Source organism: Acartia tonsa, chromosome 4 (genome assembly GCF_053477335.1).
Source record: "Acartia tonsa isolate MP-2025a chromosome 4, ASM5347733v1, whole genome shotgun sequence".
NCBI classification, from domain to species: Eukaryota; Metazoa; Arthropoda; class Copepoda; order Calanoida; family Acartiidae; genus Acartia; species Acartia tonsa.
In genome coordinates this window covers 10,885,448-10,911,601 of record NC_137263.1, presented here as the reverse complement: position 1 = coordinate 10,911,601, position 26,154 = coordinate 10,885,448, and the positions used below count along the sequence as shown (strand labels likewise).

The following is a 26,154-nucleotide window of genomic DNA, read 5'->3' as shown; positions in this document are numbered from 1 at the left end:
CCCCTTTTATATCCGGTTTAATTAACGAACTGCAGTACTGAAATTTTTTGGAATCACTTCAACAAGTGAGAAATAGAAATTATTTTAGCGGTAAAGTATAGGTTAGGTAGAGATATATTCTGGCAGCGCTACCGCATGGCTGTGGCTCATGACATTGGTTAGGCAAAAATAAATCCTGTTGCTTTACACCTTACCAGCTTTGCTAATGTAGGAGAGAGATCTTAATTGTCAAATATAATAATAAGCTCCTTAAGTAGTGTGGATTAATCCGTCCTGACGCGACGTTTACAAGATCTTAATAAACAAATATACCTACCCATTCTCTATTTAGTGCAAATTATTATTTGTGTGTTGTATTCTTTGTGCCACAAGAGCTTATGCTCAGTAATAACATAAAGTTTAAGAGTATGATAAAAGTCAACCTGGATTTGTTACAAGTGCCAATTATGGTTCTTTTATTATACCTGGGATAACTGGCAGGGAGGAAGGGGACATTGGGCTGTTTTCTACGTTAGTCCCCAGAACTTTTTAATAACGTTTTCTTATTCGTTGGTTTCACAACTCTGGAGACTTTTATTGAATTTTGATTGGTTGTCTCATTAAAATGAGTTTTTAAACGTTTCAATCACCAATTGTAATCTACAGGAGAAAATTTGTGTATCAACGTTGGGGATGTACATCAATTTATCGTCCATTATCTTATCCCTGGATAACTGGACAGGCACAACTGCAATCTATTGGTTGATATCGACTAAAAAGGTGTTAATTAAAAGTAGTCTTGACTTCGACATAATTTTACGGTTATTCATGTTAAATATCCAAATATATAAAAGAATAAGTTTTTTTTGTCTATAGCTTAAGATTTCCATAACTAATGAACTGATTAAGTCCTCTATTTCAGAGAAGCTTCATGTAATTCCCGTGATGGCTTTAGACTGTTTTTTATTCAAATCTTAGGATAGTTTTAGGCTACTTTTGTCCAACCCTTCCATTTCATAGTCCCTAAATGCTAGGGGCACAGCTATTAGTTACTAATAAGTGGTTAAGGCTGAAATATTAGCGACATAACGACAATAATTTACATTGACCAAAGGATCCTTAAATTTCATAAGAATATTCGGGTATAGTCCCTTTCGTAACACCTTATGGGGCGATTCTTTGTATTTTTCACAGTAGCTTTTCTCCTATTTCTAGCCCCTGCGGGGGGCCCTAACCCTGCGGGGCCAATTACCTAACCCTGGGGGGAAATTACCTAACCCAATATAACCTATAAAAAGCAATTTTAAAAATACGACGAATCGCCCCTTCTTGAGCGATGGTACGAAAGGGACTATTCCCGAATATTCTTCATTGAAGTATCCTATAATTGAAAAGTCTGAAAGGAAGACAAGTTGTTTGTTTTTCAAGATTATTTTCTATTGAGGGCACTGCAAATTTTAAAAGAAAAAAAGTTGACCCTTAAAATTCCACCTTGAAGTGATACTTTTCTAATAGTTTATAGTCCACTAAGTCATAAGCAGTAAAAATTAAAATCCATTAAGTCCCTTCTAACGAGATATTGGCAACTTTTTGCACACATTTTCGCAAACGGCAATTATTTCCTTTATTTGGAGTTTTGGTTAATAACATTTTCATAAAAGTTTTCAGTAATAATCATTTAAGATCCATTGTTGAGAAGAAATGACTGAAAAAGTGTGTTTCCATGCAAAATAAGCTTAAAATCTAATGATTTAAAAAATTAGCGATTTAATAGTAAAAAAAAATATTTTTAACTTTTTGATAGCCTGAATATGTTTAATTTAGTTTTTTTATATAATCTATTCTTTAAAAAGAAAGGCATATTCTTTCAGATTTTAAAAAAATTAAAAAAATTAAAAATCGGAATTAATCAAAATTAATCTATAGCCTTTAAAAAATGCTTTTGATATTTTTAACCTATATAATCAATAAAATCAATGGAAAATAAAATATTTTTATAAAACAAACTTTTGGAATAGGTTTAAGATAACTTCATAAAAGTAGCATTTAAGTAGGATATTTTTCTTGTCTTTTAAAAAAATGCAAATTAAACATAGTTAACGACTATTTAATTAGCAAGAATGGTAATAAAATATTTCAATAACTGCTTAAACCTTTTTGTGGCCATGTTATTTACTTAAACAGAAATTCTATTTTGTCAGAATTATAAAAATAATGAAGTATTTTCAAAAAAGCTTGCAAAATAAACGTAATTTTATCAAACTTCCTCAAGGTTTATAGAGGGTATTGTTGTAAAATGTTAATTATCAAAATAAAATCTTCAATTTACAACGTTTAAAACACCTAAAAGTAAATTCTAAGCAAAATTAGATTTATTTCCTAGATTTAGAGTAGCTGCGCTACTTAAAAAAACATCTAGTATTAAAACCAATCAGCTGATCAAATTGCTATAGACATCATTTGTTGGGTTGTTATTAACTGAAACATTTATTTTCTTTTTAATTCTAAAACGATGCTTGCCATGCTAAAAACGCTACGCCCCCAGCAATCATTATGGGCACTAGAATTTAATCACCTCTATTTTTTAATTTAAGTTTTACAAAAAAAAACAAGGACCACATCTGTTCAGCGGATAACGAGTTCCTTTGCTAGAGACAGATATACATACATCCCGTTATTTCCATATAAGGACTAGCGGCTATGTACCCTTAAATCCTCTAGGGACACTTGGGGATAGGAAGGGAAGGGAGGGAAGGGGTTATGGAGAGTCGCAACTACACTTAAGATCATAGTTTTTCAAAAATTTTAGAGGGTTATTTTTTGTTAGGAGCAATTTTTATATTGTGGAAATACCCTTTCCCAAAATAGTTATAAACATGGCCAGGACTATATAAAGCTTTAATGTAAACAAATACTCAAACTCATTTATTGTCTTAAAAATATTAGTTAATTTTTAATAATTATTTTCATACTAGAAGTACATCAAATAATGCTTTTTATGGGAGTTGAACGATTCCCCTCCCCCCCCCCCCATTTCTTTCTCATTTTCTGTGTGAGAAAGATAGAGGGCTAAAACTAAATGACAAATAACTGAGAATTTAAATTTTTTAAAGCCTCCTGTGACCGCAATTTTTGAATTAGATACTTCAAATTTTAAACTTAAGCTTTTCTTATATGTTCACATAACATATTTAAATTTCACAAAGATCCACCGCCGTTTTTCAGCAGACCGCCGACTGCGGCAGTTGCCAAATACAGCTGTGGCCGCTGATATATTTTTAGATTTCTAATATAAAATATTAATGAAAATTAAAATAAAGGCAGCCGTTAGTAATATTTGAGTAAAAAAGGACCTAAAAACAAAGGTTGTTAAATAAAAGGATGAAGAAAGCGAAAATTTACTTTGACTCACTTATAGTCGGAAATTTATTATCAAACAGGGGACATACACAGAAATTTTAAGACCTCTAGCTCTAATAGTGGCTCAGATAATAGGGGAGGGGGCGTTGAACACCACCCCCTCAGCCCCGACCGATAAAGATGCGGCAAGGGGCCCGACTGTTAAGGGTTAAGTAAATTATACAATATGACATATAGTCAAATTTCAAACAAATATTTTTTCATTAATTCATTTATAAAAATCAATATTATAAATATGAACTCACAAAGAGACGTTGTATGTTATCATAATACATTTAGTCTGCTATGTAAAACAAAACAAATTTTTTTCTTCTTTCATTGCAGGGATGATTCTGGTACAAAAAAAAACAAAAAAAAATAAATTATTTTTAATTTAATTTGATATTACCGTACAATATTTTTTATATACATAATTTAAGAAATATATTATTAACATCTTCACCTGTCATAAAGACGACATATAAAATCAACATCCTGATAAGGATATTAAAGTTTATGTTAAAAATTTTCAAATTCATTTTATGCTTAAGAAGGAACGAGAAGGAATTGAATCTCAACATTAACTTGTTATTTTGCTTGTATATTTATCATATTTGTTTACAGTTTATTGGTAAAGTTTGGTAATACTTTATTTCGAGTCTATCATGCAGTGAGGGATGGATAAATAGTTCTTATTCATATGCAAATTTTCACATTCAAACTTCAACTTTTACATTTGGAAATAAAAATCAATCTTTTTTAAAGATAACTTTTTTACGATATTTCTTTCTTTTTAATAGCTTCGTCCCTAGCCTATGATTAAGCAATTACATTATACATATACTAGTGGATGTACTCCTTGAATCCTCGAGCTCTGTATTCGAAAGAGTAAGGAAAGTTGGAAAATAGCCTGAAACCAAACTCAGATAAAAATATTACATATCCTAAGACCATCCAGGGACCTATAAGGAGCTTCCTGAATATGGAGAACTTAATCAGTTCAGTAATTATCGAAATCTTAAGCTAAAGACAAACAAAACCTTACTAGGATATCTTTGTTAGTTTTATTAAGATTCAAGGACGACAACATCCATACAAGCTCTAAAATTAGACGGTACGACATAAGAACATAAACATAGTAAAGTGTTGGAACTTAATAAGCAGAATATTATTTTTAAGTTTAAACAAAATTGTTCATTTTTAAATGTAATTTATAAATTACAGTATACTGTTTAAAGACATACAAACATTTTATGAAAATGATTTGTGTATTATATTGTACCTTGTTGTTCTTGAAATCAGTGTTTAAAAAATAAGATTAAGAAGATAATTAAAGCATACAAAAAATCTTGTCAAAAAAGTTATACATCAACGTTTTAAGTCAAAAGTACTATTCTAACATGCCCAAGTTAACGATAAGAGAAACTGTTACCCACAGACGGACAGACTCTAATTTTAGAAAAGCTTAGCATACTCTATGTTAGTAAGAGCATAGGTGAGAAAAAGATTAGAGATGTTTACTGGTGTAGTAGAGAGAAATCATATTTAATATCCGGATTACATTATTAATACACAATGTGTTGTGTTAGTCATACATACAAACTTCAGATTCCCACATTTTTTATTTCATTAATCATGGATTTTTATTCTTTTAATAGATTTTTATGTTTTATTCAACTTTTAATTATAAGGCATTTTTCTACACGTCGAAAAGGATTACATCTATATCATTGATTTCTTAATATTGGATATATTGTAGACTTTTATATCGGACAACAAGCTCTTATAAAATTGTCAAAAATGTTCAAGGGTGAAGGCACTGAATGATAAGAAGAAACAAATTTTTATTTACCCCCCCCAAACAATTTTGGGGGGTAAATACCCCCCCCAAAATAGAAAATCTCTAACAAAAAAAATTTTTAATACTAAATTTTTGATAAAATTTAAATTACCCCCCCAAAATATTTTTCCCCGGGGGTAAATTTTGGGGGGGGGTAAACAAATTTTACCCCTGCCAACAGATTTCAGGGGGGGTAATTACCCCCCCCCCAAGCAAATTTTACCCCCGTGGTAAAAATTTTGGGGGGGGTAAAAAAATTTGCGGCGCGCTTCGCGCGCCATTTTACCCCCCCCCCCAAAACCGAATTACCCCCCCCTTAAAAAAATTTTACCCCCCCCAAAATAAAAAGCTTGGACGCCCCTGGAATGGAAGATAGAGTTTGCAATAATTTACAATCCAATGTTCTTCCCTCCCTTATTTAAGTCATCCATTACTTAGAGATTTGAATGTGTAAAAAAGTTTCCAATTAAAAATAATAAATAAAAGAAATAGAAAACCTTATATTTACAATATCTTCTTTGTTTGTTTTGGTTGTTTGTATCCTTGTTTGTTGACAACAATGCTAAAGCAACATTGAGAGCAGAGAGATGGTAATAAATTTTCAGCCTTACCATCAGACAATATAAGATTAGACCACTCTGTCAAGACTGGTAGCATTCTATCAACAAGCAACTTTAATTAGCTGTGCCGTCTACATAACATCCAATAGAATGGTCGTGGCTGACTTCAATATGACTGCCCTCATATAAAATAATAATAACACATTTTTTTCTGGGTCAAAATTGAGACTTAAATCATTTTAAAATTATAAAATCTAGATTTTTTAAAGTTTTGATTTGTTGGTTCAAAATTAAATAGTTAACCTTTTAATCAATAATTGTAACCCAAAGAAGGGGGCAACATTGTTTATCACAGTTTGGTATGTATATGATTTAACCGTACATTGTTTTTTTCCCTTAAGATGTCTTTCATATAGTCAGACAAATTAATATCTTACTGCTTTGACAAATTGACACCAGATTGCTGAATAGAACACTGTCACAGACAAACTTTTTGTAGACCACTGTTTTGGAGGTCTAAAGGGTCATACAAATGACGAGAAATTTAATTGGTGGAAAAAGTAAAAACTACTTATGTTATGTTACTCTATAAATTGTCTGTTGGCTATACATACACACATAAACACTCCACATCCCAGACTTGAAAGCATAGACGTGTTAAGCACAATTTTTATTTTCCTCTGAGTTGGGGAGGGGGGGGGGGGGGGGGTTAACATGCGAGCTATTCATATTGTAGAGTATACATATGTAAATTGTATATGTAATTTACTAGCATTCTACTTTATATTTAATTTACTTGCACGATCAATTTTAACTAACTGTTTACTTTTGATTATAGGCAAAGCAGTTCAACATCTGGTTTATGTCTGTTTGTTCATTTTAAATAACGTATTGGCTGGTTTTACACAATAAATATATGGATGTAAAAGGTTTTAAAATGTTTTTTTTTGTGTGTAGATTTTTCTTCGGCCATATTTCTTTGGAGGACGAGGGGTCGAAGCACTCCCACAGCCAATTATCTTTTAAAACTTTCCCTAAACAGTTACATTCTCTATACATTGTAGAACAATCCATCCATCAGTTTATTATATCTATCTAGACACAACTTACTGATTTAATTATAGGAAATTATTTATAAAAACAAATTAATGTATAATTAGCAATTTCTTGGAAAATGTACAGAAAGACATTTTCTTCTTGTATGAAGTGCGACAATGTCAAGTTTATCGCGTAGCAACCCGCGGCCGTGGCTCAACTCGTAGCGCATCCGCTCGTCGTCGGGGAGGTGATAGGTTTAAATCTCTACTAAACACCGCGTCATAACCAAAGACGTTAAAATGGTTTCCACTTCTGCTATGTTTAGTGCGCTACAATAATAGTTGGAGATTTGGAAATGCCTTGGCTTGAAAACACTCGAAACTCATTACACTAGATCCATCGATACGAGTCGTGGCGAAAAGTACTTCAAGACAAAGATCGTGCGATCAAAGAGTTGTTTGTCTGATAAGTGTTACTTAACCTAATACACCAGGGTGTTTGGATAATCATCAGGCGCATCTCTCTTTTTGACTGTTGAGTCCAGAGAATACGGACACCTTGTTCCTCCATGAATTTCTTTTTTTGGCAAGTGCTTCAGCTTCTCCCCATGTTAATTCCAAATCAAAGAGGTCCTTTTCAGTGCTCCGCCTCCAGGTCATTTTTGGTTGTCCCCGTTTACGTTTACCAGTGGTGGGGTTCCATTTTAAGCACTTTTTTGGAAACCTATTTTGTTCCATTCTGAGCACATGTCCTAGCCACCTTAGTCTTTTATATTTCACTTCTGCTTCAATACTATTGCACTTCGTCTTAGCATGCAGCTCAATGTTTGATATTTTGTTTGGCCAGAATATTTTGCAAATTCTTCTTAGGCAGCTATTGTGAAATGCATTAAGTTGATTTGTTTCAGTTTTCACAGTTCTCCAGCATTCAGCTCCATAAAGAAGAACTGATTTCACATTACTGTTGTAAAGTCTGATTTTTGTTTTCAGAGCAAGTTTCTTTGAATTCCAAACGTTGTGTAGACTGTTGAAAGCAACCCTAGTCTTATCAATCCTGGTCTTAATATCAGCTTTTGAGCCATTTTCGTTGCTGATAACAGAAGAGAGATTTAGCTCCCAATTAGTTATCCTAGGTCGTTGGACCTGACGTCAGAGTGTCATGGATAGCAGTCTCGCCCGTATGAGATAATTGATCGCGCAGCAAAGGTCTTTAGGGAATAATAATGGCAATGGGAAAAAATTCCGATCATACGATAAATATAAAATATAGAATCTGGTACTAGGAAACTAGAGCTATTCTATTAATTGATAAAAAGTAAATACACATACAAAAATAATAGTATATGACATCAGGGTTCTAAACGGATAAGACTATAGCCGATAAATCCCCAATGATGATAAACAAAATTACCCCTTCTGTAGATTACAATAAGTGGTTTGGACACTCATCTTAATGAATCAACCAATCAAATTTTAATAAAAGTCTCCAAAGTTGTAAAGCCAACAATTAAGAGAACGTTAATATAAAACTTTGGGGGCTAGTGTAATAAACAGCCCAATATCCCCTCCCTCCCTGATCTGACATATTGTTTATCCTTATACAAAAGTAACAGGATGTTTGTGTGTTTGCGTGTTTGTTTGTACCGAAGGATCTCGCTAACCGCTGAACCGATCGGGTTCTCCTTAACAGGGTAGCTTCTCATAGGTCCCGGGAAGATTTATAACTATTTTCTTGATGGGTGGGACACCCCCAACCCCCCCCCCAAAAAAATGAAAATCCCCCCCCCAAAAAAAAAATTTTTTTTACTTTTTCTTTTAAAATCTAAAATAAGAAATTGGGTTATCAAATTCGACTCTCTCTTCAAGTGCCCCTAGAGGCCTCTATGGGCGTAGCCGCTAGTACTTATTATAGTAATATGTACTGTACATCATACAATTTCTATAAAAGCTATAAAAAAAAATCATTTCGTCTCAGCCTCTATTAGCTATTAACATAAAAGTATATTTTATTTCAAACCATTACAGTAATAGATATGGTTATTTTTCAGTAATAAGAGGGAATTATATGAACTCTCAAAATATTAAATTATCATGGCTTCCCTAATAAGTAAAACGTTGCAATGAATTTCTCCAATTTGCGTTTTCCCTACAAGTGTCAGAAAACCCCCACTATTTTAAAAATGAGTTGAAATCAAGTTTTTCATTTGTTTGTATATTACTTACTAGCGGCTACGCCCCCTAGAAGCCTCTAGGGGCAATTAAGGTAGAAGGGGAAAATGTCGACCTCATCCTATTTTAAATTTGAGTTTCAAAAGAGTAAAAAAAATATTTTTTTTTTGGGGGGGGGGGATGAAGACTCCTTCTCCAAAAATAGTTTAAAACCTGCCCAGGACCTATAAGAAGCTTCACTGTAAAGGAGAACAATATGGGCTCAGCGGTTAGCGAGATCAATCGGGACAGACAAAAAACGGATATAGGATAGGATAGGTCAAGTTTGTGTTGGCTACACAACTTTAAATTCACCACATTCTTGTTTTCCTGAAGAGCAATATTGTGATTTATATGATTTGATATATATGTAAATATAGGAGCTACTGTTGGTAATATTGAGGCACCATATTATTTTTGGGTGTGCAGTTAATACAGCGAAACAAAGCTAATGAGTGAAATAAATTGTAACCTAGAAAAGAACAGCCTGATATGTCCAGTCGTTCAAGATACTGGCAACCAAAATTAACAAAATAAACAGCTACGTCTCTAGGTGCACTTTAAGGAGAAAGAGGACAAAAGTAAAACTTTTTTGGGAGGGTGCATGGAGGTAACCCCTTAAAAAAAGATTTAAAATATTCCCAGAAACTGTAAGAAGCTTATTGTAAAGGATAACAATACTGGTCCTGGGGTTAGCGTGATCTTCCGATGCAAACAGGCAAACCTCTTGTTTCTATTATCTATAATACAAAGTAGAATGATGTCTGTCTGTCCGTCCGTCCGTCTGTCCCTTAAGATCTCGGTAACCACTAAACCGATTGGATTCTACTCTTCAGGGAATATACCTACTGGTCCTGTGGTGGTTTTAGGCTATTTTCTTAGGGGGATGGGACACCCCAACCCCCCCCCCCCCCAAAAAAAAAAAAATTCCCCAAACTTAAAAAAAAGAATTTGTACGAATTTTGCAAATTTGTCATTTATTCGCAAAATCTATTCGCATTTTTTTCAGCTGGGTAGGTAATAGAAGATGTATGGATATAAATCATCACTAAGTAAGAGAATATATATTTTGTGTAAAGTTTTATCCTTGTTGTCTCAATATTTTGAACTTATGTAGAGGATAAATAGTTACAGAATGTTTATTGCAAGGATAGTGGATCTGAAGAAAACTATTTCTCGCCAACTTTTTGACAGTCAAAAGTCTTAATTTATTCATTATTGAGAGAAAATGAATAAGAAATCATTTGCTTATTGTACAAAATATGCAGCTACTATAGTTACAAATAAAACAAGGACGACAATATTCATTAATAAATGAAGAGTAGCAACTTGTTTGATATTCAGCATAATTTAGAATGAAATGAGAACGAAAATTTCGTACATATTTTATTTCTTTGCTTCGCCTACAACATTATTTATAATTGTTCTATGAATTAACATTCCAAAAACTAAGTGATTATGAGAATTGTATCAATTAATAAAATATAATAAAAACATTATGTTTAAAATGAACATACTAACCTTCTGGTTTTAGTTATTGAGTTTCTACGCTCTCTATATTGTACCTTACTATTAGAGGAATTATCATAACAAGTTTGAAATCGGTAAAACAATTATCATTAAACATAAAATTTTTGGTAAAAGATAAATAAACGTAGGAAAGCTTCCCTTTTATAAGATAATTCTAATTTGAGGACAAGTGTAATGGAAAAAGTTTTCTTCCAAATGCCTTATCCCTAGTCTCTGGGTTAATATCTGGTTCGATATTATTGTTACGAGGAAATCTGAAAGCAGAAATCAAGGTTTTGTTTTTCAAGTAATATATTTTCCTGTATGGCTTAGAAAAAAATATTTCAAATACTTGCCTTTTATTTCAACTTTGCGAGTTATGACCGTTCAGGTCTTGTTCATTAGGATGTGGTTATCACAACAAAATTAGTCTTTGAATTTTCAATTTTTGCTATCTGCAGAAAACTGTTAAAGAGACTGTACATTTGTTTGTGATAATTATTCCTCTCCTGTGAGCGACTGTGTTTTTGACGGTTGCCTATATATTACAGTGGCGTGCGAACCGAAGGGGGCATTTGGGGCAATCGCCCCCCCCTAGCGACCAAAACGCCCCCCCCCTGCCCCCCCCTAGCCAACGCCCCCCCTGCCCCCCCCCTAAATGTTGAAAAATGCCCCATTTTGCCCCCCCCCCTGGTCAACAAAAATGCCCCTTTTTGCTTCCTACCCTACAAAAAGCAAAACTATCCCAGTTTCCAAAAAAAAGATCAAGAAACACTCAACAAAAAAAAATTTTGGCGCTTCGCGCCAAACAGACAGTTACTATTCATTTAACCTTACCAAATTTTTTAATTAGTGTAGAAATTAGGTTATAATCTTTTTTCACTGAACATAACAAACCAGGTAATAGGAAGTATTTTATTTTGTATAATTTAAACTTTTTACCAAAGAAATTTTGTACATACCCAATGATGTTACACAAATTACCCCTTATATAGATTACAATTAGTGGATTAAATGTATGGAAACTCGACTTAATTAACCAACCAATCAAAATTCCATTAAAGTCCCCAAAGTTGTTGAGCCAACAAATAAGAAAATTTTATATGAAATATTGGGGACTAGTGTAATAAATAGCCCAAATACCCCTCCCTCCCTGCATATTTGAAGAAAAAAATTTGCGCTTCGCGCCCTTCCAAATGGTTTCTGCTTTTTATTACATTGTATATTTTGTTTTTATTTCTATGAAAACATTTGTAAACAACAAATATTTAATCAAAAAGTTATTTTATATAAAAAAGAAACAGCGTTGATATTTATCTAAGCCTTTTTCTCAACACTGTATGTCTGTCTAAATGAATAACTATATATTTTCAGGATAAGTTTATCATTTTTTTTGTGTACATACCCTTACAAAAAGACATGCTTTTTTTATGGCAATTTTCATTAAAAACCCTTAAAACTAACTACACTCTTTATTCCTAACTTGATAAAATACACCACTCTTGTTGTCTTTAATTGATTTTAGTTCAAAGGGGAAGTAAATATTTTTAGGGGCGCTTCATGCACCGCCCTTATAAATTCTTGGAAACACCACTTAATAAAAAATTAACAGAGTTTTAAAGTGCCATTTAAAGAGGGTAGGATATGTTGATATAACTTTTTAGCTTCTCTATAATTCACTATGGCTGTCAGTATAAAAAATTCTAAGGGGGAAATGTGATTTTTTCAACTGCAATTAAAGATAGAAGGCTAAAACTTAATGAAAAGCTACAGTATTTTCACAGTAGCTTTTCACCTATTTATAGCTCCTACCGGGCCAATTGCCTAACCCAGCGGGGAAATCACCTGACCTAACTTAAACTAGAATATCATATTAAAAGCTACTATGAAAATACGACGAAATGCCCCTTAAGAGGCGTTGCCACAAAAGAGACTATACCCCAAAGTTTTCCATATTTCTAAGAGATTTTTATCAATTTTTATATCTGTAGATGAAAGGACAAGTATTTTTTATTTATTTTTAACATAGTTCTTTATATCTTTGGTTTTTATGGTACGATAATTTTTTTTGTGGATTATAATATTAAAAAAAATAAAATTTCTCGCTGTTTCGAGCATCCAGTATGTAATTTACTTTGACTGTCATCACACAACATACAGGAAAAAGGATTTGTGACTTTTTCCACCTAAAATATATATTTATTTCAACAGATGCTGTTTAAATCTACTTGTCTGTATTCTTATAAATGATTTTTTTGTGCTTTGCTACTTAAAGATGTTGTCATCCTTGTTGTCATACAATAAAGAAATATTTAAAATCAGTTTTACATATTAGGTTAATTTTTGGTAAATTATTTCCAAAATGAGTGTTTTTATCTCCCCCCCCCCCCAATTTTTTTAATGGGGTTATTCATCCTTCCTGCTGAGATTTTATAACATCCCCTTCCACCCATAAAAAATGTTTTGTGGGGGGGGGGGGGGGGGGGAGGGAAGGTTAAATTATCTTCTGTACTTTTTTTTCGAAGATGCTTTCTAGCTCCCTTCCCTTCTGTCATTGCAGGGTGGGGAGAAGGGATGGGGGAGAATGAATGGGGGAGAAGAGATGGGGGGGGGGGAAGATATGAGGGTTATAAATGGGAAATAGTGATGGGGGAAGGGATGGGGAAGAAGGGAAGGCCCATAATCAAATAATCCCACCCCTTAAAACGCCCTTATTTAAAATTAGTATATAAAATCAAAATGCCCCCCCCTAAAGCAAAGTGCCCCCCCGGGGCACTTTGATTTAGGGGGGGGGCAAAATTTTACAATATCTTCAAAATGCCCCCCCCTAGACAAAGTGCTTTGCACGCCACTGAATTATATTATTCAATGTCCTAACTTAATCTAGTTGCAAAATACTTTTTTCTTATACAAAATGCTCCCAAGCTAATGTAGAAAATAAGATAACGACTATTTATTTCTGTCAATGGTAAGTGGGTAAATGTAATTATTTCTACAACATTAAATACTTGGAATTAAGCCCATAGAGGACTCTAGAAAAACTTCAACGAAGGTTTAGCGGATTCTCTCAAAGTTTCCAGTCGAGAACTTAACCCCTAGCCCCTCTTATTTTCAAATAATTTTGAAAATAAGGGCGGGAGTTTCCTTTGTTTTGGTTTTACTTTAGGCTTTAGGGTAATACCTCTGGTTAATAATGTAGAGAAAAAAATAAAGTTTTCCAAAAACATACTTATATGTTACATACCAATTTACTATTCTCTTTTAAAATTTCCTCTGTGGTAAAGGTAAAATCTTGTTGAGGGTGTGTCTGGGTTTTTTTATGTGTGTGAAATATTGTATGTTACAAAATTGTAAGTAAAACATTTAAGGGCGTGCACAATTTTAAAACTGGGGGAAAACGTTTTGATTTTAACTTTTTTTATCATTATTAATGATTTTCTAAGTGGTATTACAAATCTGAGTTCATTCATATGACTAATTTAAAGAAAATTGTCCCATCTAGACAAAAGTCCTTAAAATTTTTGGCTACAATACCACCGCATTTTGAGTGGGAGCCAAAATTTGAAGACTTTTTTGTCAAGACTGGTCAATGCAATGTGCATAGATAATTATTCTATTAGCTTTTGTAAAAAGTAAGCTTTAAAACACTTACCTTCTAACATAGCTTGTCCTTGTCCAAAATGCAACATCCAAGTAGTATCCTATAAAATGTTTGTTTTAATAAAATATTGTAACAAGGATAAAAAAGTTCAAAATCAACAATTCATTTATTCGTTCCTTTTTATCACATCTTTAATTTTGAAAACTGCAACCATTTCCTTTATAATCAAACTTAAAATATTACAGGCCTTTGGTGGAAAGAATGGTTGTCAAGATGAGATTGTATTAGGAAGTCAATGAACTTTGTCACACACCAGGGTTCATAACCCAGTGACTAATACACTTGTTAGACAGAAGGAAAGTGAAAAAAGGGAAAGTTTCACCCTGAAAAGTGACAATCCCAATAACAGTTATCCACAGATCAAAAACTAGACGTCTAGCATGCCAAATTTCACCATGCTAAAAAGTGAAAATATCAGTTATTTAGACGGCTAAAACCAACAACCATAAAAGTTAGACGTCTGATATGTGACAATTATAGCAACAGATAGCCAAGATGGCCATTAATTATGGTTAGAACCAGACGTCTAGGGGGCGCAACAAGCGTCCCCAAAAAGTATAAAAGGCAAGGATTTCTGGAAATTCTTCACTCTTCTCACAGCCACCAAACTTAAAGCATCTTGCTTGTAGAACATTGTCCATAGAAAATTAATTCCTGATCTATAGAAATCCAGTAAGTTTTACTTCAAAACTTTGATTAAATTACCTTAATCATATCCAAAGATACACCAAACACCAGTGGTTGAATTTGATTTCCTGAAATAATTGACATTTGATAACTATTTTATTAAGCCAAAAGTCTAAGTAATATTAATTAAAGCCTCAGTAAATCTAACACAATTGGTTGATTTTAATTTTAAAATCCTAAGCTAAAGTTTAAGTAAAATTTATTTAAAGCCTCAGTAAACATTTAACACCATTGGTTGATTTTAAAATTTAAATCCTAAGCTAAGTTTAAAGTAACATTTATTTGAAGCCTCAGTAAACATTTAACACCATTGGTTGATTATTTAATTTAAATCCTAAGCTAAAGTTTAAAGTAACATTTATTTAAAGCCTCAGTAAACATTTAACACCATTGGTTGATTATTTAATTTTAAATCTTAAATTAAACATTAAGTAAAAGATTTGTTTTAAAGCCTCAGTAAAAGTCCGACGCTAATGATTGATTATTATTTTAAAATAAAGAAATAACTTTGAATAGTAATTAATACTCAAGTAATTAATAATCCATTGAGATAGGTATACCTATCACGCCTGTAATTAAGTATACATTAATTGATAATATTTTGTGTTAAATAAGTTTTGTGTACAATTTTGTTTGGTCTAATTCTAAATTATTGCAACCATTTCGAATTTAAATCGTTCTGTCTTGTCCTTTAATTCATAAGTACAATTCCACCTTTTATATATCCAATATCATTAAATCTTGAATTGTTTTGTCTTGTAAATTAATTCATAAGTATTATTCCACCATTTATATAAATCTAATATTATTAAATCTTGAGATCTTGTAATTTAATTAAAATCTGATTAATATCTTGTGATTGTTTTGTGTTTAAATTAAGTCTTGTAAAATAAAATTATAAAATAATAGGAATTAGTTATTAATTGGTAAACTCGTTAAAAAACTACTCTATAATTTACCTAGCTCGAATATAACACTGTCAAGGGAATTAGTGGCAAGCCGTTAAGTAAGGGAGGACCTTATCGGTTAGAATTGGGTTTCCTTGAGAGTCGGGACTAGGATTAACTACTTACTGAACCAACATTTAAAGGATTGCTTTGCAGGTAGGAAGGCTGATACGTACGTCTTCTAATTTCAAAGGATAGATAGGTTAAAACCTGCCCTTTTGATAACGCAAGGTATAGAATAGCGGTAAACGCTATTATCACTCCTACAGGTGGCGCGACGTCCTTTTGAATCTTAGATAGATAAGAATTATTAAGAAAATTTTTAATTAAGTTCTCTTACCTTATTTTTCTATACGGACCCATAGCATTTTACCAAGAACATTGACTTCCTTGATATATACTTAATATTTTTGACAATCTATATCTTGTACAAGACAAAACAACTTCTCTATACTATCATCTTACTATTTTTAATTGCGTCAATTGACACCAAAATAACAGCCAATAATTTAGTTTATAAACTTGAATTAGACAATTTAAAATCTGATAAAGCACTTGAAAATTTTGCTATTTTTTTGGATATAACTCAAAGGATACCTCTTATTTTTATTCTAATTGACATTATAACTTTAATTTGCTACTAATAAACCCTTTTCCAACTTTTTTTCATAGTTCTCGAATTCTTTTCCTATCGGATTGTGTATTCTACACCATTAATAAGTATTTCTAATTTGCTGTGAAAAACTTTCTGTGATAATAACTCTTTGTAATATTAAGGAGACCTGTGATTTCTGACGGATCCGGTATATAACACCACAACATCAACAGAGAAGAGTCCCGTCAAAACAGCGATCTTTGGTCTTCTACCTAAAAAACATTCAAAATTTTAGGTAAGTGTATTGCCTTATCTTTTATTATTTTCGTATCCTTATTAGGTTTAGTAGCTTTATCTATTTTTAATATACAATTGTTAAAAAGTTTTGCTGAATTTATAAATCAATTTTTCTTAACTTTCGAAAATATTATAAAACTAATTAAGTCAAAATATGACAAGCATCTTTAAAAGAAGCGAAAAATCCCCCTCGAGACCTACGTCACAGGCGGGGTCAATCATAATGGAATCTCAAAATACAGATAATAATTTAATAAATGATGATCATCATAATAATCTAATTACTGAAAATGTGGCAAAAACATTACAAGACCCTATCGGTCGATTACTTTTAAACCTAGCTAGCACTTCAATTGCTTTGAGTAAAAAATCTGACATTCCTGCTCCAAATCTTGATATAGAAGACATAAGTAATGATTATCAAGAACATTTACAACAAAATAAAAAACGCATTGAAAAAGAAATCAGAGAAGAAAAATTAAAATTAGATCACTTAATAAAAAATTATACAGCGGATAAAAAATTTACAACCATGGAAACTATAGTGGCCCCTTCAAAATATTCTCCTACAGATATCTTAACTCATGATGAGTATAAAAGAAACTTAGCTCATAATCTATTTCCAAAAAAACAATTCAACACTAAAAGTCCTTCCTCTCCTTCCATTGCTGAACATTTAACAAATCTTAACGAGTTTCAGGAGGACATGTGTTTATCAGAGGCTGAATTTAAAAGATTCTTACAAAAAAGTTTTACAAATGAACCTTATCAGTTTATATCTGATCAAATAAGCTCAAAATTGCCTATTAGCGATATCTATTCAAACCTGTTAAAAAAATATGATACTCGCATAAATCCATTCCAAGCTAGAGATAAATTATTACAATATAATCCTCCCCCTAATTCAACTTTAGCAAGTATTGAATCAGACATTCTTGAATTAGGGAACCGTGCGGCACTTATTCATGATGAAACCTCCAGAAATTCATGCTTTAATGCTGAAGTCATAAGTGCTTTAAAGAAAGCATTGCCCCGCCAATGCTCAGAGTACGTACTTAAAGCTGAAAAAGAGTGCAATGCTTACTACGGCCGTAACGCATCTTTTGCTGAATTTAGTACTTCATTAAAAGTTTATTCTGACCTCATAGATCTAGAATTAGAAAAACTTTATGCTAGCAAACCTATGAAGTCTATACACTACAGCAAATACAATACACCTAGACACTCTGTAAATGCTTTAAATTTTGATGAAAATCGTAGATCTACGTATAATAACAATAATCATGCAAAATCTAGCTATAATAATTATAAAAATAATAGGCACTTCATCAATAATCTCGATATAGAAGATAATTATATATTTTATAATAATGGATCCAATTTCTCTAATTATAACAGGAGCTATATAAATTCATTAGATATTGGCGGGACGCCCCAATACTCTAGAAATTATTCAAATAACTCCAATAATAATAATAAAAATCATTATAATAATCAATCTTCTTATATAAATAAAAAGCCACAATATAATCCTGGTCAAAGTTACCAAAGAAATAATAATAGCAACAGAAATAACATTAATAATTACAGGAATAATAATAATTATAAAAATAATAATAATATTAACAATGCTAGCTATAGTAAACAGCCTCATAACCAATATAAAAATGGCCAATATAATCCGCAAAATTTTTCTAAACGTCTTAGAGACCAATTCTTTGATAATTTTGGTTCTCACAAATATCACCACAATAAACCTGTAGAAGAATATAAAAATAAAGTTAATTGCCCTCTATGCGGTGAATTTGGGCATGAATCAACTAGATGCAGACAAATGCGTTTAGATAATGGTAAATTAAAAGTTCAGCCACCAACAAATGTACCTTGCACCATCTGCCTTAAAGCAACAAAAAATGAAATGAAACTTCTCCACCCTGAACACTTATGTTTTCGCAGACCCGCTTTTATTCAAGCCAAAAGGGAAGGAAAACATAGGGATTATGATATGAGAGTAGTGAATCAAGAATATAGAAATCGAATTAAATCACAATAGCAACTAAATGTGATTTCTTTAAACACCCTAAAATCTGACAAGCATCAACTTATTTTTATGGATCTAAAACCTACATATGGACGGAAACTATATATACCAATGTTAATACATCTAACTAATAATGACTATAGATCATGTACCTCTATGCTGGATACAGGTGCTGATTTATCTATTTGTTCTTTTTCTTATTTAAAAGATTTGTTTCCATACTTTGATGATGATGAATGGGATGACATGATTCAACCTACAAATATTAGTTTAAAGTCTTACACGGGTCACAAAATACCTTTATTAGGAACAATCGATTTTAAGGTTAAATTTGATTATAAAGATAAACCACAAATTATTAAACTGTACATTGTTAAATTCCAAGATAGATTTCAATGCAAACACCCAGTTATTTTATCATTAACAGATTTTCTTAATTTAAACTTAATTATTAAAAGTCTTAAAGCCGATAATTATATGCAACCAATAGTATACAAATCAAATGATTTAGAAGAGGAAGTTCCTAGCTACTTTGATACTGATGAAAATTTAAATTTAGCTCATGTTTTTCTTAATGATTTTAAACCTAAAGAAATAACAGAAATCTATTTTCAATTATCCCCAGCTTCAAAATTTTTAGAAAACGATCACGTGATTATAAGTCAGGACCACATTCCTTACTCTCAGCATTATAATATTAAAATTTTTCCCTCAACTAGTTTTGTTCAAAGATACAGAAACAAAATGTCTGTAATAGCAAAAGTTCAAAATGTAGGACCTACGACTTATAATGGCGCAATCCAGGGATATGTAGATTTTATTGAACAAAGCCAGGAACTTACTGTTATAAATCATATCTCCATAAATTCTTACATTGAGAATAAAATTAACTTACTGCATGAAGTCTCTTTCCTTGACAGTTCAATCACTCCAATAGGTGAAATCACTCTTCTAAAAAATATAGATGATAAAACTAAGACCGCAAACATAGATCAAAATATTTTTAATTTAGATTTTAACTTTGCAGAAGATTTTATAGGTAACCCAGATGCAATTAATAATGACGTTAAAGATCCAAAATATAGCTTGTCAGAAGAAAGGGATAGGGTAGAGGAATCACCTATTACATTAACTAAAGAACAGGAAGATTCTTTCCTTGATGATAATGAAACCATACAATTAGGCTTTAAGCCAAACACTAAAGATATTGTACCTGAAGACTTACAACCCTCAGGTTTTTCAATTCCTTCAAATTATTACGAAAATGCATCAGACATTATCTTAGAAAACAATTATGATGCTGAACACTGGCCATATATAAAAGACATTTTTATTGATAAATATCCACAAATAATCTCACTACACTCTCTGGATGCAGGTAAAATCAGCGACACTCTTGGTTTTTATAAAATTACACTTAAACCACATGTCTCTCTTCCAAAAACCAGAAAATGTTATTACCTGGCTCCAATGGAACTGGCACAGTTAAGAGAAATTCTTCGAATTCTTGAAAAGCTTGGCATTGTCAGCAAAGCCAGCACATCAGGTTCAGAACTCAGTCAGTTTGCTAGTCCTTGTTTCTTAATTGCAAAATCAAATAAAGCTCAAACAGCAAGATTAGTTGTTAATTACAAACTACTTAACGAGCTTATAACCATAGAGCCTCCACTCATACCTACGGTTAGCTCGATTCTTAATAAATTAAGAGATGCTTCCTTTTACAGTGTCATAGACCTAAAAAATGCATTTAATTCCATAAGCATACATCCAGACTGCCGCAAGTACACCCAATTCGCAACACAAATTGGAGCCTATCAAATGAATTCACTATGCACAGGATTGGCCAGCTCTCCATCTATATTGGCTCGTTTCACAGATATGATCATTAATCATGTTCCTAGTAGAGATAAAAATAATACAATAATCTTTGATGACAATGGTTATCCTCTTATGTTGCCAGATTACTTAGATTTCTGTGACACCTACTACGACGACATTGTTGTCTTCACACCTGCAAAAGATACTTATGAGGAAAGTGTTAAATTTCATTTCCAATGCATAGAAAAATTAGTTTCTCGCTTAGCTTTTCACAAATGTAAAATCTCCATAGAAAAAGCATCCTTTTGTAAAAGCAAAATCAACATTTTGGGATGGTATGTGTGCAACAACTTTATACAAGCCGACCCCAAAAGGGTCGAAAAAGTGTTGCAAGCACCCATGCCAAAATCTAAAGAATGTCTGCAATCATATTTAGGTATGTTAAATTCTTTCAGAACAGTTTGTGGATTTGACGTATTTAAAGACATAAAACACATAACAGCACTCACAAGCGATAAAACAAAATTCATTATGAAAGATTCACATAAAAAAGTAATTTTGGATTTAAATAAAACTTTATCATCAGCTCCATTGTACTCAAAAATTGTACAACCTGGAGTTCCCAAAATTCTTATGACAGATGCCGCCAGCGCATCAGGTTCTCAGTATAGCTGCGTCCTAGCACAAATTATTCCAGCAAAATTCCCAAAATTAAAAGTCCCAGAATACATCAACATGGACGATAAAACACACAGAATAATTTATGATTTAAAATTACCTTATAAACCTATCTTTTATCCAAGAGCAGATCAATCTCACAAAGCATTCATGGCAGACTTAAAAACATCTCAACCACCTAAACATGAATATCTATTAGATAAAACTTTAGGATATGGTGAAGATGTAAAAAACTCTTTTAGTCATAGTCTCAAGTTATTACTAAAAGTCTCAAATTGCCCTACAGAATTCAATACAATTAGTAAGAAAATGGTGACCTATATTAGGGACCACATCCTCCACCCGCAGATATTAGAAAACACATACATGTCAAACCGTCATATGATGAAAGATTTCATTAAAAATATGGAAAACGGAGAAATTTCCATAGACAAAGATTTAAATGTTTTTGATGCTCTAGCACGTGTACTATACAAATCAGTAATAATAATAAACTCAACAGATAAATTCAATAACCAAAAACAAATTATCTTTAATGCACCTAAACTTAAAAGTGCAGCACCCCTCATTTTTCTACTTTATGAATCAAAAGACACCCTAATTGTAAGACCAGCAATAAATATTTCTTACCCAGAATATCAGCTCAGCAAACACAGAGGAACTTTTGAAATTATCTGCTATCACACAAAGTCTATACCTGAAACAGTAGAAAGTAATGCTATATATACTCTAGAACTTAATGCACTTCTAGATGCCTTACATGCTACGGAGCACCTTCGAGGCTTCGACCCAACTCTAGCATTATGTGACAATAAAACAGTCCTCTGGATGTATAATGAAGGAGTCACAAAATCATGTAGAAAAATGAAACGATGGGGATTAATTATTAAACATGACCATAAAACTGTCACACTTGCATTTTTAAGTTCTAAAAATAACCCAGCAGATTATCTAAGCAGAAAATTTCAAGTTCCAAAACATGAAAGAGTAAAAATACAATTACCTCTGTATGTGAAGGACAGCTTAGATGACAATATGCCTGCTGAGGAAATGTCCATTGGCGACTGGGCCAAATGGGTAATACAACATCCACAGTTTGTTGAGTACAAAGATCCAAAACCTGAAAAATCATTATCAGTCAACAACATTACAGCATACTCCATTCCTGAAGTACATATTAACCTCTTATCTCAAATCTCTAGAGAAAAATTTGAAAAAGACTTTAAAGAGACAAAACTCAGCAAAAAAGTCTTAGGCTCTAGTCTTTCATACAATAAAATAATTGAAAATTTAACTTCAATCTTTCAACCATTGAAAGATTTAGAAAAAATTCTAACCACTCAAAGAATTATTGATGAACAAAAATTAGAATACAAAGACATTTACATCCAAGCATTAACGGAAGACACTTATGTACATAACAATAACAAATACAAAATTAAAAATGCACTTTTATATTACATTGACAAAGATGACATTCCAAAACTCTATATTCCTTCTAAGCTATTATATGCATATATAGCTTCTGCTCACCTTGCTACGAACCATTCTGGCAAAGATAAAATGATTCTTAATCTCCAAAATTACTTTCATCCTCGCCTAAAAGAATATGTTGATAAGTTTACAAAAACTTGTTATGCATGTCAGCTTGTAAATCAGTACTCCAAAAATGAAAAATTAGGATTCTATCCAATCAGTGACCAGGCAGGTGAAATTTTACACATGGACCTAATAGAAAGTCTTCCTAGTAGTAGTGGTTTTGTGCATATACTAATTGTAAAATGTCCAGCTACAAATTTCATTAATTGTTTCCCCGTAGTCAATAAGACAAGCGAGGAATTCTTACATATTTTTCAAAATTACATATTTCAATTTTGGCACCCAAAAAGCATACTTGCTGACAACGCCCCATTCTTTGTATCAAAAAAGACAATCTCAACTTTAGCTTTCCTAAAATGTAGAATGTTTTATTCCTCAGCCTTCTCAGGATTTTCCCATGGAGGGATAGAAAGGTACGTGGGGCTCTTTAAAACATATTTCAAAAAAGTCTTGGCAATTAGTCCGTCATTCAATTGGAGTTTCCTCTGCTGCTCTGTCAGTCTATTGCATAATACCTCAAAAATTCACAAAACAGGCTACTCTCCAGCTGAACTCATCTTCGGACCAGGTGTACATTTGTCAGAAAATCCGCTTCTATCAGACAACCTACCTAAAATACATCCAAATGCTCATATCCACATTGACCAAATAAAAGAAAAACATAACTTTCTACAAAAAATATGGAAAGAAGCACAATTAAAAATTGAAAAAGTTAATGTAGATAGAACAACATACAAAAATAAAAATAGAATTACCAGAGATTATAAAATTGGAGACATTGTATTTGTAAAGGATAAATCCAAAATCTTAGGTAATACACGACCGTTGAAAACAACTTATTATCAAACACCCTTTGTTATTGTACAACTCCCTGAAAAAGCTGTAGTAGTAAAAGCTATATCTAATTTAAATAATAAACAATTAAGAAGAAACAGAAATGAGATAAAAAAAATACATTCCTTCAGACCCCCTATTTGACCCCCTCCCCCTTTCTGTTAAAAATATTTGCCTAAAACAGTATGAGGAAATAAATAAAGAAGAATTAGATAATCTTTTATCATCAGATAATATAGTTCTTGAAGAAATATTTAACACACCTGAGGAAATTATTGACGACGAAATTGCAATTGTTAAGGAACTTGAGAACGGAGTTGTCCCCATAGAGCCCGTTGACCTACCTGAAGACCACAACGACGAAGACAAACAGATTGTAACAAGATCAGCCCTTAAAAAAGCACAAAATCAGAATAAAAAGGTAAATTTTAATTCAAAAGTTGATATTAAGATTTTTGATTCATAATGCTATTAAAATATCTATTAATATTAATCCTTCCATCTTCAATATTTTCTTTGCAATTTTTCTTAATCGACACTATTACTACTAATATGTATGATTATAAATTTGAAACGATTATAAAACTTGAATGTAAATTACCTGATATTAACAAAATTAATACAACAGTATTCAATATTTATGATCAAGCAAATTCAAAATTCCCATTGCCTGCAAGTAACGACCTACAATATAACACGCTAATAACAAATGAGTATTATGTACATTTATCATTAGTAAATACTCAGATACAAAAAATTATGGAAATAAACAAAAAATTTACTGAATTACAGCAATATTACACACAAGAAGTTCCATCGCCTTATCACCAATTTGGTAAATTTGAAGTATCTGAGAAATTTTTAAATGATACCCTTAATGCATTAGACTATTTAAATGCGGTCACAAAAATAACCTTTGATAAATATGCTACTTGGGACGCTTTTAAAGCCAACAGTCAATCCTTTACATCAATTATTATCCAATTTCGATTTATGCAGGAAACACTAAGTTATTTATTTACTAACCTGGACTCATATTATGAAGCCATAAAACAAGCCAAACAGAACATAATCACAGACCGCTTGGCCTCTGCCATCTCGACTTTTGAATACAACACACCTAAAACAGACATTAAAATAATTGATTCATTTATTAGGGATGGTATACCTACGTATTATATTAAAAAGATTGAATATCACAACCAAAAATCAGGAAACAAACTATTTCCTGTATATTATAATAATTTTGGCTTAGAAGAAGGTTATCTTTTTGACCCTTCATTACATAAATATATTAAGCCATCAGATAAATCTTTATCTTATAAACAAAGGATAAATCTTAATAAATGTCTAACAGCCTTAAACTCAGAAAATTTTAATGACACATTAAAATTTTGTGAATTTCAATATAACCCATCAAATACCTTTACACCAACAAATGAAGGAGTTTTGCTACATAAAGCCAGCCAATTAACTATTAATGCTATAAATAATCAATTACATCTTGATTTAGCTCAATCAGACTTACCTGCGCATATAACTTTTGATGGTGATTTATCATTCATAGACATGGAGATTGGTTTAGTATCCTTCAAGCGTAACTCAGCAAAAGATGTCGAGGAATCTACATTTTCTCACAATAGAATAGATTATATGACAAATTATTTAAGAAAAAAAGAAGATAAAGTTAAAAATAATTTGACATTTCCTGAATATGTTGAAGAAAATTACGTAGGCATATTAATTGACATTTCAGCTGTAGGATTAGTAGTTATTCTCGTAGCCATAGTGCAAAAACTTTTCTTCAAATCTACACGTCATTGTAAAAGAGTTCCAATGGAAAATAATATTATTAAAATGGTAAGAAAAAATCATGCATAATTCTTTTTTTTGTTTCAGATGTATAACATATCCAGCACCATCAGAAACAATATATTGAACGTGGACGAAATAATAGACAGATCCTTAATAAAATTTAAACACCTTACGCCAGCTGAAAAAGATCTTTTTAGAGATAGAATCTTAAAACCTAATCTAGAGATCATTATAAAACATAAAGACCTCATTTTTATTGCTAATTTATGTAATGCCGCTATTATCTATAAACAGCTAAATCCTACAATAAATTTTGCACCTAGAGTACTTAGTTTCATCCTCCGAAACCATCTGCCTTATTTCTATTATGTATTTTACATATTCTTTGATGCTATGTCTATTTCAGAACGTAAAAAATTCGGATTTGACATCAATCTTTATAGCGACACATTTTTTAGAAATACGACAAATGATACTCTTTAAATTACAATTTTGTTTGTGTATTTATTAATATAATTATTGTACATTATTTCTGTTATATTTTTCTTTATTAAACCTTTATCGATTCCAACCAATTCAAACTAATCATATGAGTGAATCTAAGCTATATACTACACACTTTAATAATTCAATGCATCTAAGAACATTTC

At 31.8% G+C, this 26,154-nt stretch overlaps 1 protein-coding gene and 1 long non-coding RNA gene across 2 annotated transcripts; one reads left to right on the top strand and one right to left on the bottom strand.

Annotated features, from left to right (window-relative positions):
- Window positions 1-15,879: 15,879 nt before the first annotated feature.
- On the bottom strand, window positions 15,880-20,314 carry LOC145316030 (uncharacterized). Its single transcript, XR_013878273.1, has 5 exons — window positions 20,222-20,314; window positions 19,656-19,711; window positions 18,913-19,016; window positions 16,610-16,694; window positions 15,880-16,216 (listed from the first exon to the last, which is right to left on the bottom strand). It is a non-coding gene; the product is annotated as an uncharacterized LOC145316030 (long non-coding RNA).
- A 1,977-nt stretch (window positions 20,315-22,291) lies between these two features.
- Window positions 22,292-25,917, top strand: LOC145318356 (uncharacterized). Its single transcript, XM_080159653.1, has 4 exons — window positions 22,292-22,426; window positions 23,874-24,110; window positions 25,589-25,677; window positions 25,911-25,917. The coding sequence occupies exons 1-4, from the start codon at window positions 22,292-22,294 to the stop codon at window positions 25,915-25,917; spliced, it is 468 nt and encodes a 155-aa protein (XP_080015779.1).
- Window positions 25,918-26,154: the final 237 nt, after the last annotated feature.